We start from the raw sequence: 17,942 nt of genomic DNA, 5'->3' as shown, positions 1-17,942 counted from the left end.
AGGCTGCTATTATTCCAACAAAATGTTTTGTGCATGTTAAAAAGGTGCATGATCCAATTCCATAATTATAGCATCATCTGATAGCTAAGGGTTTAATTATCTATAACAAAACCCATGTATTCTGGAATAAGTATTGCACATATTCTAATTGGACTCACTGACTGAGCTTGATTGGTTTTAAAACCAAAGGAAAAACCAGCAGACGTTTAAATTTTATGAATTTATTTTAACTTGAATACAATAAAAATAGTTTGTATTTTTGTGCAAGAGTTCCTGTGGGACAACAGCATGTATAAAGACATAAATTTACTTGAGTTAAAGCAGTTGCATAAATGTTGATCTGTGACTATAATATCAACACTGCATGGCAAAAATGCCATTCCATGAGAATGTCACATTTCATGAGTCATTTTCACGTGCTCGCTTTTCATAATGTTGCAAGAAACATTAAAGTGCAATAGCTTTTAGCACAATTGTGGCCCAAGTGCTTCTTGTGCCCCAATTCTGAATACAAGCCGAGTTTTATGGCAACTTTAGTTGGCTAAAACACCACAAAGTAAATTTGGGAGTATCCCTGCTACATATACTAATTCCCCCACCGTTTGCAAATAAAGTTAATTGAATTAAAATTGTGCAATATAGTGAGTGATACAAATCATGATACAACAGCAGTTATACAGAACTTTAAACTTTACCCATTTACAATCTTAAAAATAGACATCTTTATATACCTACTTTTTCCTCCCTTACCTTAGCACCACAGGATTTTAGTACAAAGTTTTCAAGCCTAAAGCTATATTTACCTGAAATAACCTTTGACTGAACTTTGGAAGAACAAGTATTATGGCCATTTACAACACGCAATAGTTTTAGAAAAGTCAGAAAGATTAAATGCTTTGATTTACAACACTCAATATCAGCCATTTATATAAAAAGCAAACTATACTTATTTTATTACAATTGTCTAAATATAGATTTATCACACAAAAGAAATCTCAAATTTAAACAAAAGATAGATACACTGAGTCTTTGCTCACTTGCATCCAGTTTTCTAAATTCATTCCAAATGGTGAAAGTCGAGGATAAAGTGGGTTTCAAAAACTTTCTGGTCACTGCTGCTGAGAACCCTGTTTTTTTAAAAAAAACAATGATAGATTTAATTCTTATAAAGAAAAATTAACATCTTTGAATCTATTTTATTTTTCATTAAGGCATAGCTAACTTATTAAACAATATATATTAATAGAAGAATAAATGGTTACAAATTATCATCATCTTGAGCTTTGAGCCACAGGAGTGAAGAGAGAATATGGCAGCACATCCACGACTATATCCATTATTTTAAATTTTAAAAAACAGGACTATTTATCATTTGTAATTTTCACTAGCTGTTAAATTGAAAATTCTACCCTGTTATATCTTAGTAACACTGCTCAATTACAGACTGACTTAGTCATTGAAACATACAAGATTCTCAAGGTTAATGCTGAGAGGATGTTTCCCCATAGTCTCAGAATAAAGGCATGCCAATCTAAGACTGAGATGAGAAATATTTGAGGGTTGAGTGTCTTTGAAACTCCTGAGAGGGTAGAGTCCTTATGTTTAAGGCCATGAGAGATTCTTGAGCAGTAGGGGAATCATGGGTTACAGGAAACTGGACAAAAGGAATGCCGAATCAGCCATGATCCTATTGATTCCTATTTCTTATGGTGTTAAAATCCAGGGATCACCTCAGCGATACTTTCCATGAGCTTAATGCCAATACCCACATTCTATTTTCTCTAAAATCTGCTCACTTAAAACCAGAACAGCCTTGAGCACAGTTGTTTTAAAACCACTCATTGTGTTCATCCTCTCATTCTCTATAATTGTGCACTTTCTACTCTTCCAACTGATCTTAATAACCCAGGGCACCATAATGTTAATGAAACAAGTAGAAGAAAACTAAGCAGTTTGGACTTAAATAAGAAAATGATTGTTGAATCCACAATATTTATACGAAAAGACATTACTCAAAAGGATACTTTTGTAGATATTTTCCTAATCAACTTGTTCAACTCAAACCCAAGTATCCTGGCCCAGAGGTAAAGACACCATTACAGCCCTATAAAAGGAGATTTTTGTATTCTTAGGAGGTTCATCTTAGCACTTCCACATATTAATTCATAACTGAAGTTGTCTTCAAGTTCAGTTCCAAAAATATTTTCTAAAAATCAAACTGTGGCTTCCACTGAGGTGACACTACTTAGACATTTGGATGAAAAAGACAATGCCTTACACTGTAAAAGAATGTCAGTGAAACTTTGACCTTCTTGGAGATTCTGCAAGATAGACATGATGGTACCAAGAGCAGGCCCTAGTTTTTAGATGTTTGACTCTCAAAGCAAATGTTTATGATGAAATTAGTTGAGATAAACCAACATCAAAGGCATTCAACAATAAAACATCATTCCCAACTAATTTCTATATTTCAGCAGTAAAACGAGTGTTAATCATTAGTCCGAATATCAATTTCCCCTACCATTATTTCAAAAGAAAAAGAATTCAATACAATTGCTTAATGGAACATAAAAGTTAGGATGCACAGATACACTCACAGAGTTGCTTCGTTTCCTTTTCCAGCAGTCTGGATTAAGGCGTTTTTGTTCCTCTGCCAGAGCCTTTGCTTCCATTGTATAAATTCTCCTCTCTTCATTTTTCATCATTTTCCACTTGTCACCTAAAATTACACTGATGGCCCTGCAATATACATAATGGCTGTATCACTGGGCTAAAATATAACATTCAGCGCAACCTATTCATTTAACAACCAGAGTTAGAATATGACACTGCTTCACAGTATTCCAACTTCAAGTGGAAAATGCAGACAGGCATCATCTCACCCTGCAGTAATCATGGCTGGACATCTAATCACCTAACGTCTATAACCTTTGGTGAAGTTTCACTGATAAAAGAAAAAATACATTTTCAGGAAAATAGCAATAATGGTTGTTCAATTTTAATCATCTTTCACTTTTGGAAAAACATAAGCTTATTTCTAACTACTGACAATGAAAATGCAACAGGGGTCACGTCAGAAGATTACCTCGAATAAAAAGCAAATATCCTTTAAAAATCCACTGACTTCTCAGCTGCCATAGTTTCCTCTCCAAAACCAAATTTCCACTTCTATTTCTTTCAACTATCATCTCAGTAAAATTAGTATGTTAAAAAAATCTCAATTTTCCATTCAAATCATATGTGTTTACAAGTGCATATCATTTTAAAACAAAGGTTAACTATTTCAACTCCATAACCATGCTTGCCTCCAACAAATGGGCTGCACCTGTGCCTTCTAATGCTACATTCCAAGTGGATTTGATTGTTTAATACTGTAATATATACTGACTAGAAAGTTTTAGCCTTATTAAATGGAATATTCATACACTACTTCTGGCAAAGATTACATTCTCCCATCTGTTCCATATATGCTGCATTCCACCTCACTGTGGTCGAGCCCTCAGCAATGTCCAATGCATTTCCCACACTTCTGCCTTCACCCTTTCCATGGACAGCAATAATGCCCCTCTTGTCCTCACCTTCTACCTCACTAGTCTCTGCATTCAAAGGATTATCCTCCTCTATTTTCACAACCTCCAGTAGAATGCCATAACTTATTTCTCTGTCCCCAACTGTCATTCCACAGGACTCATTCCCTCAGCAATACCATGCTCTATTCCTCCATCAGTCATAATTCCTCACTCCTCCAGAGCATCTTTGCACTAACGAAGGCCTCAAACACCTTCCAGATAAAGCAATGTTTTACTTGTATTTCTTTCAATCTAGTCTGTTGGTTTCATTGTTAACATTGAAATCTCCTTTATATTAGCACAGACAGAATGCAGACTTTACATACCTTACAGACCTTTCAGTTGTTTGTCATTTCATTAGACCACCTTTCTCTCATGCAACGTTCCTGCCTTAGGTCTGCTGCAATGTTTCAACAAGGTATAATGCAGCTTGAGAAATAACACCTCATTCTCCATATAGGCACTTTGCAGTCTCTAGGAATATTGAATTCCACAACCTCTGATCCTGACTTCATGATGTCTGCATGCCTCCCCATCAAACCAAATTTCTCAGTCATACAGCACACAAGCAGACCCTTTGGTCCAACTCATCCATGCTGAACAGGTTTCCCAAACTAAACTATTTACATTTGGCCTAGATCCCTATAAACCATTCAGATCCATGTCTAAAATGTCTTAAATATTGTAACTATACCTGCATCTACTACTTCTCTGGCACTTCATTCCACATGCTTGTGTCCTGTTTGCTTTGTTCAGCAGCAAGGAACCACTTACTCCCTTTTACCCTGAATTTAAACCCATTTTAAAATTTCTAATCCTTTTCCATCACAATTAACCAACTTCTTTCAACCATCTGTTCACTTCTGTCAAAAGTATAAAATCCCAGCATTTCACAACCCCTTTAAGTACCTAAAAATCATATTGGACTCAAAATGGTAACTATTTCTCAGTCCATAAATGCAGTCAGACCTGCTGAGTTTCTCTCATGTCATGTTCAAGGATATTATACGACAAATTAACTTTATGTGTAGTCGGTCATTTAATTAAAAAGGGCCAGTTCTTTACAATATTGTAATTGCCTCATTTTGGGCCAGATTGGTTTGAATAGTAAGGTGGACATAGAAGAACACTATATGCAGGGATTAATAACTGACTTCAACCACCTTGTTGAATGGCAATGGTTACCAGGAAATAAACTTGTATAAAATTATATTTGCTAATCTCTCAATGCATTAATGTTTTTGTTTAAAGTAATCATCAAACAAAATGATAGCTGCAGAATTGCAAAATACTTACACACTTGATGCAAAATAAGCATAACATTTTAAAAAAGGGTGGACAAGGGACCACTCTGCAAATTGAAATCACACAATTCAATCATTTCAAATAAACCTACATTCCCACTGCTTAAGTCCTCGGAAACCTCAATACCAACATTTCACAATTGTTCAGGTAGCTACAAAACTACCAAATATTTTTCAAGCTACTGGTCAACAAAGAAGATACTAGAATTGTTGAACACCAGTTAAGTTAAGCCTAAGTTAGTTTGAATATCACGGTTGTTAGAGCAGGAGCTATGCAGAATATAAAAATGGCTCTCTGATGACCTCTGGTGGTAGGCAATAGCTGTTAAACATTTTCTATGAATGTTTTGAAATTTCAATGTTTAATGTGACTTTTTTGCAATGGTCTAAGTATGAAACCACAACTGCCTAATGTCAAGACAAATGAGTTTTGATATCAAGTCTGATGACCTAGTTACAAACTTGGTTCTTCATTCTTTGAACTGCATATATTCTCCATGTCATCAGAGTACACCACAGCTTGCATTTCAGAGAACCATGCGAAGGATGATATAGACATGCTGTGTCACATTTCTCCTACTTTGTCACTGCTTTTTAAAAGAACGAATATTTGCATTGCTTTCATCTAAAACTGATTCTAAACACCATATGCCTCAGCCTCCCCTTCACTGGCAAGGAAGACAGACTGGAAGTGTTAGGGGGGTGAAAAGTACACAGTTTTAGATTGGTGCTTTTTCAGCATCAACCACAGCCCATACAATCATAACACTAAACAGGGTGAGGGCAGGCCATAAGTGTGAAAAAAATGTTCCTCTCTCCCAGATATTTATTAAAAGCTAAATTGAATATTACTGAATTTTTTACATTAATGGTAATTGTCAAATACCTTTGCAAACATGAAGGAAATTTGGCAGCTGTTCCTCATTTCGTGTTTCACAAACCCAACTGGGAAAGTTGCACCATCATGTCTGGGTAGTTTATATTACTGTGAACATTTGTAACTGTTAATTTGATTTGTATTTTCAAGTTTAAAGTTGTTGGTAAATATATAATGTTTTATTCAGGGTTTTCTTTCAAAGAAAATTAGACCTATTGTAAGTGCAAAGTTGCAGAATGAAACACCAGAATATATAGTACTTGTTTTTGTACTATATATTCCTACCTTATTGTTTATGAACTGGCAAAAAAAACCCCGGTCTCCAATCACTAAATCAATTCTCAACTGAAGTAGGTCCGATTAGACAAAGCATCAGAGATGTTATTAGTTAATGGTCCAATTTAAGGATAAAATCACCTATAGTTGGAAAATGAAAAACTGGAACAGGTTCTGGAAATTAGTGTGTTAAAAAAGTAAACTACTACTTGAAACAGTGCCATTATTTTAAATCACGACATGCTGTGCTCTTCACATTTTAAAAACAAATATAGACAATGCCACATTGTTGAAGATACTATCTGTGGATGATTTTTTTTTAAACTAAGGTCCCATCAGTCCCCTTGGGTGGAAGTGCAGGATTACAATATTTGATAAAGAGTAGGGAGTTCTTAAAATTATCCTTGGAAACATTTTCTCTTCAGCTGAACGATAAAAGATCTAATTATTCATATCAAAGCTGTTTATGGGATCTGGCATGCTGTGCAAACAGGCTGTTGCTGAGGTTTTATTTAGACATTAAAGCTCACTACTAACAAATAATAATGATTGCAATTTCAAGAGTGATTAAAGTTATTAATAGGTTAAATTATTTGTCTTTATTTAGAAGATACTACATTAATCAACAAGTCCTTCAATAAATAACTGTCAATAGCATTTCTAATTTGGTGTAGACTGGAAACAGCCAGACACCTACACAATTTGTTTCTCTAAGCAACTATGAACTAACAGCTCTCTTCTTTATGAGGAACTAAATCAGACAGCAAATTTCAGATCTTGCAAAGATGCAGTAAAACACAGAAATCTGAAAGTTGCAATTAGATGTACTCTGCTCTGACACAATCTGGGTTTTCCTGGTACCGCATTCAGGTTTGACATGGAAATCCAGTGTTTGATTTTGTTGTACATTCGCCTCTACACTTGACACGGACTTAAAGTGCATGCTGGTGTAAGTGGGTTGTTGTTTTAACAGTATAGTGATTATTAATTACCACCAAACTACCACTCCAGCATTGAGAAATGTAACTTTATAACTTTGGCCATTCATTTATACTTGCTGGTTTAGACTCTGCATGGCTTAGTGGGCACTTACTGCTGGTCCAACTCTCACCAAAGGTCCAGAGACAGCACTACATGGCCTGATGACAACAAAATGCCAAAAGCGCAAAAAGAAACAATGTATAAAAACCTAATGAAAGGTATGTGGCATCCCTTCATCGCTAGTGAAAAAAATGCCAGTACCAAGGTTTCTCTCTTTTCAAAAGGGATGACCAGTAGAAGCTTTTGAGTTGATACTAAGAGGCAAGCTATGTACAAATTTCTGTTCTGATTAGAGTTCCACAAACAGTAGGTATATATTTAGGACAAGTAAATCTAAAATCAATATGTAGGTTAGGCAACAGTGCAAATTATTGAACTGGTCAAAATTAAGGAGTTTTAACCTAGCAATTTAGGCCACCCAAGTCATGGCATTTGGGTTCTATTGTTTTTTAAATGCACCCAGTTTGCCATGTCTGAATTTTATGTGCTTTTAGATATAAATTGGACTCTTAGTGCTGTTGAATCAAAGTAGAACAGCCAAGAACTATTAACAGTTGCAAGTGGAGAGATGTCCAAACAAAAGTTGGGGATTATCATTCATTTCCATAGACTGAGGATTCATCCATCAGGCAGAAATAGTCTAGAGGTGATGGCATGCCTGCTTCATAAGTCTCAAAAAGTAGAAGAAATTTGTGACCATGTTATATAGAAATGAAGTAGAAAATTAAGCAAACAGGTGAACAGGCAACATAGATCAATGGTCTTGCCTAAAATAAGTAATTCAATTCCCTAGAAAATAGTTACAAATTACTTGCCTCTCAGTCACTGAAACAATGTCTTGAATCTAGTTCCCTTGAAGAGTCAAAGGGTAGCATGTGAAAGTTTTGTTAGAATTGGGTTTCCCCCACAAATTATAAGGTTGCAAACCACAAACCACAGCATAAGGTTGATGATGGCCATGATAATCTGAAATTAAATATCTACAAATGCAAAGTCATGCACAAATTCAAGTGCTTCATGAATTCATACTCTTGAAGATGAAAGGGCATAAAGATTTCACAATTGAAACTCAAAATAAAGATACTAGATTTACAAGAAAAACTAGTATCTGTTCATTAGTTAGCTCCCAGATCTTGGTTGCATTCATCTGCTATTTTTGATACATTCATTGCATTTCTGTGCTGAGAGTATCTGCAGAACCAAGTGAGATATACAAGTATATTTTAATATACATCAATAGTTTAAAATACAAAAATTCAAAGAAAAGATTGTATGTCAGTCTTCCCAAAACCATGATTTTAAATCAGTATTCATCCCCTGGAGTGTTGATGAACATTTGTTACTATGGTTTTTGACCAGTCAGAGAACACGCTTTAAAAAAATCTGGGATGAGCAAGTTTTTTTTCAAATTTAGTTTTTGGGCAGTTGCAATGAAACCCGACTGGAGACAGAAGCAAGTGAAGCCTCTCCTACAAAATGGAGATTGTTCACAGCTGTTAGGGAAATGTATTAGTTACTTCAGTGAAAGGATTTAATTTGTGAAACTTCCACAGCAAGAGTAGTCAGATATAATTCTGCAGATTAGTAAAGAGTGAAAATGTCTAAGCTTTCAGCTGAGAGTGTTGTCAAGAGAAAAGGCCTCTTAGTCTACAGGACAAGAACGAAGAAGCGGCAGTCAAGTCAAACATACGGACTTGGTAGGTTTCCCTGAACTACTGACTAATTGCAATATAATGGCATTGTGAAGAAGAGCGATTTTGTTTTATTCACAACAGGTTTTGAAATATTTCAAACTGTTATGTAGATAGCTTGGTTTGTTCTATTTTAATTTTTGTATTATAAACTGGTGTTTTTGTTGAAACCAAATCTGCTTTACAAGTAAAACATCACCATGTTAATTTAAAAAAACACACAAATTGGACCTATCAAACTGGATTTCATTATCTATCTTGTCCAGTAGTAACAACAGCTGAGATCATTACACTTTGTTGTATTGCTTGTGATATGATCCAACATATCCAAGATAATAAACTCATTAGCAACATCAAGCAAGCCTTTAGTGTTCATCATTTTGAGTGGTGCTTTAAATCGCTCATATGTCATTGCAATACTAAACCTTTAACACAATATCAATGGAACAGCAATGGACAATGCACAAAGTCAGGGGCCAGAAGCTCTTCTTGGATCTCAGTACTAAGGATGTCAACTCTGGAGACTAAAACCACTCAGTGTAGATTATCTGAACCTAGTAGAGACTGGCACATTGACATCTGGCAGATGGTTGATTCAGGAGGATAGTAACAAGCATCTCAGTGGAACATAATACAAGAATGTTTCCCCAACATCAATCATCCTTTCCAGATCCTTGGATGAAACAAAAAAAAACATGGCATGTTCTGAAGGGGGAGGGAATGGGAAAAAAAAACTGAATTGGAATATTTACAGAGGAGAGATACAATCACTTACCTCTAATTCCCCCTACCATAGCCAGAAATGTAGTCAAGAATAAAATAATACAATCCTCTAAAACATTTAATGGCCTTTTAAAATCAATTCTTTTGTAAATATCATATTGCAAATATATCTTGGAAAGCTACCCATATGAAAGCAAAAATATGATCACTAGAAATGCTGCAGCAATCCTCTGTTCTCCCCACCTGGCCCCTACACACAAACAAAGTGATTGCACCGAGATGAACTCTTGCTGTAGCACAAAAAAAAGGCTTTGTACAAATGCAACAAATAATACAACATAATTGCTGATAAGACTTGTTCTTTATTGTATGAAATCTACAAGTTTTATAATTGGAATATATATTACCAACCTGTTATCCTTTCCTGGGTACATTTGAGTGTATTCAACCCTATACTTTTTGGCAAAGAGCATGAAGGCATTCATTGGTCTCTTGCATTTGTTGTTTGTGGTGTTCAATGTGCTTGCTGTCCCTGAGGTTAGACTTTTACTGGATTTATTATATGAATTACAAGGCATGTGTGGTGATCCAGAAGGCACAGAGCCTGTGATCCATGATGATTTCTCACAGTCTGGACTGCTGGTACTTCCACTTGTCTGGGAAGCACGACGCTGGCGAGCCATACTACTTAGTACATAAACAGCAGAGGAATCCAGTGGTGTAAAGTCATAGCTGTAAAACATTGCAAAGTAACACCAATATTATTAAATTCTCAAAACAATTATTTCCAAAAAACCTACCTTACTAAATACAATATCTAAAGGCAAATATTTAATGGGAAGTTCCTATTGGTTTGTCATGCACACATTGAATTAGCACGAATTGCTACATAGATTAGTTTTTTTAAGATTAGATTACTTTCAGTATGGAAGCAGGCCCTTCAGCCCAACAAGTCCACACCAACCCATTCCTCTACATTTACCCCTACATCTAACACTACAGGCAATTTAGCATGGCCAATTCACCTAACCTGCACATTTTTGGACCGTGCGAGGAAACCAGAGAACCCGGAGGAAACCCATGCAGACATGGGGACAATGTGCAAACTCCACACAGTCTAAGGAGGGAACTGAACCCGCGTCTCTGGCGCTGTGAGGCAGCAGTGCTAACCACTGTGCCACTTTTAACATTTATTTCTACAGAATGTGCTTGCTACTGGCTAGGCCATTATTTACTGCCCAGGCCATTATTTACTGCCCATCTCTAAATGTCCTTGGGAAGAGATTGCAAGCCATATCTTGCATTTATCTGTACTTATTTTAAAAACTACTGGTTATTCAAATTTTCACACCTTTATGTAATCCTTTCCCCATTATACACTCCTGTCTCCATATCAGGGAAACTAATTACACCTGCCTACCAGAAATATTGAAGCACCTCCATTTCACAACTCGCAGTTCCACACGCTGCACTGAGGGAGACTCTGGTATTCTAAACACTAATTCTGTAATTCCCAAATAGCAATCAGTTTTTCTATTTATATTATGGAACTCTTGCATTGGTGCATCCTATTCCATTCATTCCAGACTCTACAACCACTATATTGTACCTCCACATAACTAGAAACATGCAACTTGCTTGTCCTCAACTACTTTATAAAATCAAACATTAGATTATTGGAGTGGCTAAGAGATTAAGCGAAAATAAAGAGAGAGACAGAATTACAGTCACAATACAGAATTGCCCTATGTGCCACTATCAGTGAGGAAACTCAAACAACACTATTTCATGTTGGTCTGATAAGCAGTGACAAACATTCTTTAATACTAAACCTGGTACACTTAAACATGACAATCTTTAAAATAGGTCTTATGATTAAAATGCTTTCAAAAGAAATTATTTACAATCAAAATAGATTAATTTAAGTCTTTACTTTCTTTTGTATAAAGATTACAATGATTCAATCTCGACAATTTTCTGAAATAGATACTGAGCTACAGCAAATCATCATAACAAGTCTGAAAACACACTAATAGAAATGCAATTCAGGAGGTATACACAATGCAATTTACAGAATAAATCACAAATAATAATGCAACTTTGCCTTAAATAAAACTTACTGGCAGACAGCCATCTCAATCACAATCTTAACTGACTACTCTTATTGCAGTAGATGGTGGTATTTGAGGAGAAATTGACTTGAAATTGAATCAACTGTTAATATTTCATGTGGCCATTCAATTGAACAAATATATTTTCATTGAGGTAAATGAATTTTAAAACACTAATTGGAGAGAATATTATAGTAAACTTTGCAGTAATTATGTAATTTTTGCCAGTTTAAATCAAGAGTGATGATTAAAACAAAGTTTGCTATAGTCACAGCTGAACTACAAGGTAAAGCTGGCACCATTTATACAGTGCTGTGAGCAAGATAATGCATGCTCATTGTTTACTTGTACTAATTAGGAGGAAGAGTTAGTAGATGCACATGCACAAAAGGAAATTTTGCAACATACTCAATTTAGACATAGGAATTTTCAATGAAAACTGCTTATGTGGACTTGTCATATGATAATTCTATCATCCCGCCAGCATTGCATACCAGCCTACCCAGCTCCTTACATTCCACTACAGAAGAATTCTATGTAAACCAACTCTACTTATTTGTCTGCATACTATGAATACATTTTCCAACAGAAAAAGCAGATGGGACAGTAAAGAAAAAGTCAGAAGAAGAATGCAAGAAAGGGTCAGGATCGTTCATCACAGTTATGCATGCATTAAACTGTAACCCCCAATTATATATTAAGAACTCTTGCAGGGCTTTATCAAAATGGAAAACATCAAAAAGTACACAATTAAAAGCTAATCTTTAACTTTATTTTGCTCCAAAAGTAAAAGTACGTGAATCTTGGATCTTTAAGTGTAATCTAGTACCCTATTGTGGAAACTCTTATGGGTGGTGGATGTGACAATTAAACATTGCAAATAGCCTTAGCAAAATAGTAAACAGCAAAAAAAGTGATGCTTTCAAATAATAAAATGACCTCCATTTAAACAGGGACCTTCTTAAAGCACAATTTGCTGCAAAATATTATGGACAATTACATAAGAAAATATGATTTGCCTATTGTATTGAGATGTGCGTAAAGGGTTAATTTAGCACACAAAAATAGTGTGAATACTTAGCTTTTCAGTACTTCATATTGCTTTAAAAATATTTCCTGACTTAAAATTTTCCAAACTTAGTTGGAGAGGAAAAGCAGACACATTTATTCTAAAGCAAGTGTTCAGTGAAGAGTGTCAAATTTTTAAAACAGTTAATATGTTTAAAAAAAAAACAGAATTAGGCTAATTGCCTGAAATTTTGCCTCTGCTTCTGAGAAATTGCTTTCTTTCTGCTTTGTAGTTCTATGAGGGCATGTGCCAAGATCAAAAATCCAGCACATGGGGAAATATTTGATGTAGAGACATCATTTTGTGGCACATAACATTGCTTCACCAATGCACTGCAATACCAATTCAACACATTGATACCAAAATAAGCCTCTAATTAAATCAATTAACTTTTCAGCTTAATCACCAACTATAAATCACTGAATCACTATGTGTTTAAAAAAAATCTTTGAACTGATAAAACTAAGTACAACTGAAGATCAAGGTTCAAATTTTAGCTGAATTGCAGTATTTATCCTTTGTTTCTTAAAGAGCAACATTGTATTTGATGTGATATTTTGAAAAATATCATAAATGAAATTCCAGCTATACTGGACGATTCCAATGAAACGAATGGTCAAATCATACATAAAGTCAGTCTTACTGATCATTTTAGAAATATCCATTTTTCACATTTTAGTGCACAAGCATCTTTATTACGTAATTTTATAATTTTAAGAACTGGTATGATTTACTCAAGTAAATTAAATAATTAAACTTTTAATGCAAGTTGTTTATACCTAAAATTTCAGGATACTTTTAGCTTAATGTATCATTTGTAATTTAAAACAAAACATCATTTGCAAATAAACAGATTAAGACAAATATACTTCACCTCCTAAATGTGTCAAAAACTCCAGAATCATCAAAGTTGTTAGCATCTGGATGTCCAGGAGGTAGACAGACATCTCCAACTTCCATTTCATAACATGGAATTCCATGATGAACCACTGTTAAGCTGGGGTAAAAGGAAGACCATCCTGCATTTAAAGAAAAAAAACCTGCATTCCACATTTTGGCAGAAAAATACTTGATCATTCTGACACAACTGGTAATCAGCAAAGAAAATAATTACAATACTAACAGTTTATTTCTAACCTTTGTTTTTTACATAGAAGGGATGGTCCAATCTGCACTCTGCAATTAATTTGCCAACTTGTGACTTGCCAGGGTCAAAGGTTAATTTCAGTACTGAACGCCCAAAGGAAACTGTTTCTGTATGAGCCACTAACTTTAGCCCTTCGGATCCAAATCTAAATTTCTGTGGAGATAAACAAATTATTTTAACATCAAATTTAGCAAAAGAAACATTTCTCATTTCTGAACAGTCTTCCCTCTGTGACAGTGTTTATTTATCCTTTAATACAATTCCAGGTTTATGACCTTCCCAATTTATGTGACTCTATACAAAAGGGTTTATGAATGAATTTCTAGATAGGCCTAAATAAATATTAGTTGGTACGACAGTATTGTTACAAAAGGTTTACAACAAGACATACATTGCAAAATGTACCTTAGAAATATTAAGGTGCAAGTTTGTGTGAACACAGTGGGAAAACATGTACAAAAACTTCTACACAGTATCTTAACGCTTTGAGAAACTGACATGGTAAGTCATAGGGTGTTTGCCATTGAAGGTGTGGAAGCGAAGCATGTGTTTTATGGGCAATTATTTGTCCTAGTTTGTAACGCTGAGGAAGTAGAAAGTTAAAACTTGAAGTTGTTTTGGATCATCTTTTTCCATTCCACTTAAATCATACAAGGCTAAACTAGTATACAACTTGTTTTAAATATATTTTAATACATATTTTTAGCTTTATCAAATAAATGACTTTCAAATGACACAGTAAGACTTATGGCATGCTAGCACTTTTGCTGTTGTGTTGTGGTACATAGTGAATACAACTATGAATGAAAAAAAAAACCCTCAGGTATAACTTTTCCAAGTTCAGGTTCAGACTACTATGGCCACATTACTGAAACAAACAGAACACATTGAAGAAATCTATTTGAATATATGCTCAAAACACAAAGAAAACAGTAATGCATAGGCTAGTTTTGAGTCTGGGTTTGCATGGTAATAAAAGAGTGAAAGAAAGGCTCTCATCAAGCAAGAATCCTTGCTGTTTACTTCGAAGAAAGCCTTGCTGAGAGATTTAGTAATCTCTCTGGTAAGCATTTTACTTCCTGTTATTGAAGAATGCTGCAATCCATTGCACAATGTGCATTCCCAAGGTGCAACTACAATGTCACCAAGTTGCCGAAGTAACCAATTACATTAAAGAATTTGTACAGTCTGCCAACCAGGCTAAAAGCAAACCACTTTAAAGAAAAACAAATAAATGTTGAACATAGTGAAGGTAGAAGCCTGAACATTGTGAAAACACTCAAAACAATTACTTTTAAGTTTTTTATTTAAAAAGGTCCTGCAACAAATCTTAATAGTGACATTTAATAACATGAATGTAAATTTTCAGGTGTCAATCTATTCAATGACAGTTATTACCCGGATTATCCTTGAAGATCCAATTACATCTGACTGCATGATGCTCAACTTTTAATGGAGTTTTCAATGGTGTTGTAAAAATGGCAAAGGGATGGTTAGCTCCATGGGTGTCTACAGATATCCTATAGCAGTGCAGTAAGTACAACTCAATTTTCGGATTTCTGTGTCAATGTGTGCTTGTGCTATCTTCTGAACCCTGATAGTTGACCAAAATTCTCCAACCAAATTCAGGCCATATTCAGAACAAATTAGCCAGTAAATCTCCAAAGGAAGTGTTCACATTACAGGATAAATTACTCCAGCCTAATCACCAAAACAATACATGATGCAACGCAAAACTAAAAGAAATTTTGTATTTTTTTAAGATAACAAGATAAAATGACAATGTTTTGCTGATGGAAGAAAAGTTCTTCTGCAGATGTGCAAGTCAATAAATGTCAGAATTTTTAACACAGCAGGTTGACTCTGATCAAGGCTTTGCGGTGACAAATATACCAGAGATGACTGTAGCCTATTTTGTTGTGTTTAAACGGTCATAAAGAATAGACAGATGGGTGCACATTGCACATGTTTCAACGCAACTTGCCGTTCTCTAGTTTGGTTTGCAAACCAATGTCAAGACTGAACCTGCCTTGTTTAAAATTAAACTAAGTCATAGATGTGTACAACATGGAAATAGACCCTTCAGTCCAACTCGTCCATGCTGACCAGATATCCCCAACCCAATCTAGTCCCACCTGCCAGCAGCCAGCCCATATCCCTCCAAACCCTTCCTACTCATAAACCCATCCAAATGCCTCTGAAATGTTGCAATTGTACCAGCCTCCACTACTTCTCTGGCAGCTCATTCCATACACATACCACCTTGTGTGAAAAAGTTGCCCCTTACGTCTTTTTTATATTTTTCCCCTCTCACCATAAGCCTATGCCCTCTAGTTCTGGACTCCCTGACCCCAAGAAAAAGACTTTGCCTATTTATCCTGTCCATGCCCCTCATAATTTTGTAAACCTCTATAAGGTCACCCCTCAGCCTCTGACACTCCAGGGAAAACAGCCCCAGCCTATTCAGCCTCTCCCTATAGCTCAGATCCTCCAACCCTGGCAACATCCTTGTAAATCTTATCTGAACCCTTTCAAGTTTCACAACATCTTTCTGATAGGAAGGAGACCAGAATTGCACACAATATTCCAACAGTGGCCGAACCAACGTTCTGTACTCAATACTCTGACGAAGTTTGGCAGCTGCCATTCATTATTAACTGGTGTGTTCTCCATGACAATGCCTCTACCAGTTAGAGCCTGCAAAATTGAGATTAGCACACTCCTTTCAGTGTAAAATGTTGTCGTCCCTTTCCTTTGGTCATTTTTGGATACAGTCCCAAACGGAAGATGAAAACCTTCAATAAAATGTCTTTTTTTCACCAATATTCAAGATCTGTTTATTTGATCCTCATTAAATGTGGATCTGTACACCTTTCTGTAGATCCCCCATCAACAGGTCCTGATGAATTACACCACACTTCCAATTCAATCAGCACAAATAAGGGATACCCATTCTAGCACTAGTATTGTTATTCACAGGAGATCCATGTCACAATCCTGACTATCTACGTGGGATCAAGTACCAGATAATGTACTACCATCCAGCTACATTCAGGTGATTAGACCTAGCTACATTTTGACAATGATTCATGTTGAGTGCACATCAACAGGAATCCAGACTTCAGAAGTCCTAAGATAGCCTGCTAATTAGAAGAGAATATTCAAGATTTTTCTCGATTACTGTTGTGGATGATCTACATCACAAGTGATCATTCATCCCCTCTGCCAGCACTTTTATTAAATTGACAATTGGTGTCAGAAACACGATATAATACATTCAGCCCAAATACCATGGTGAGTATGGACACAACAAAATAAAATTGTAAACATCAACCTGTGAATTCAAATTTTTTTTTGGAGAATCCAACATTTTGCTCTCCTTTGAGAGAGAAATTTCTTTTTCACCACAGGTTCTGGAAATCCAGTTTGAAAATTATTTACACATTCACGTGAATAAACTCATGCTTGTGACTTGATACTTGAGTTTTAGTTTTTTTTAAAAGTTGGAGAAACAATTCTGCTTCCGCACTGGAAAAAAGACTTCGCAAACGCACTTTTACATAAACAAATAGGATTCAACTATTAAAACAAAAGCTAGAATAAGATGCTTTAAGGAATGAATGTCTAAGGCTGCAAAGTATAATTTAAGTGGATTCTGCTTCCTCAGAATCATCCAAGGTATGAAGATAGTCAAAACTACACTGAAGACTAATAATTGGAAATTAAATTATTATAATATGCTAACTTCATGTTTCCTTTAAAATATTGCACATTTAGGCACATGTAAGCAGCATGCTTAATGTTTTTTCTTGTTTCGTGTGGAGCTTGCGGAAAACTGTTATGTCATGTTATAAAACTATTCAGTGCAATTTAAGTTGTAAATGAAACTACAGCACAATTCAGTCAAGGTACAGATTTCCACCATGGCAGTTATGTTACGAACACATCAAGCACTTGTTCCTCATTGATAGAGAAAGGCAATAAGTAAAAGTTTGTACGTCAAAAGTAGTTATTTATTTCCTTGGATGTAGAACTAAAACTGGGTGCAGCTTAACAGCAATTAAGTCACTAGTTTCCTAATATTGAAAAGAATCACTATACACCAAGTTATACACCTTCACAAACACTTTTGTT

At 35.3% G+C, this 17,942-nt stretch overlaps 1 protein-coding gene across 3 annotated transcripts in view; it reads right to left on the bottom strand.

The window, feature by feature from the left end:
* Positions 1–205: 205 nt before the first annotated feature.
* Positions 206–17,942, bottom strand: part of hbp1 (HMG-box transcription factor 1) — a 48,015-nt gene continuing 30,278 nt past the window's right edge. For all 3 annotated transcript variants that reach the window (XM_072562522.1, XM_072562523.1, XM_072562524.1), the window contains 5 exons: positions 13,799–13,961; positions 13,536–13,680; positions 9,893–10,213; positions 2,598–2,739; positions 206–1,127 (listed from right to left, as the gene is read on the bottom strand). In XM_072562522.1, coding sequence (XP_072418623.1) covers positions 1,110–1,127; positions 2,598–2,739; positions 9,893–10,213; positions 13,536–13,680; positions 13,799–13,961 — 789 coding nt within the window. In that variant the 3' untranslated portion in view covers positions 206–1,109. The remainder of the gene's footprint in view (positions 1,128–2,597; positions 2,740–9,892; positions 10,214–13,535; positions 13,681–13,798; positions 13,962–17,942) is intronic.

This window comes from Chiloscyllium punctatum, chromosome 44 (assembly GCF_047496795.1).
Source record: "Chiloscyllium punctatum isolate Juve2018m chromosome 44, sChiPun1.3, whole genome shotgun sequence".
Lineage (NCBI taxonomy): Eukaryota > Metazoa > Chordata > Chondrichthyes > Orectolobiformes > Hemiscylliidae > Chiloscyllium > Chiloscyllium punctatum.
This window is presented reverse-complemented; position numbering and strand designations above follow the sequence as displayed.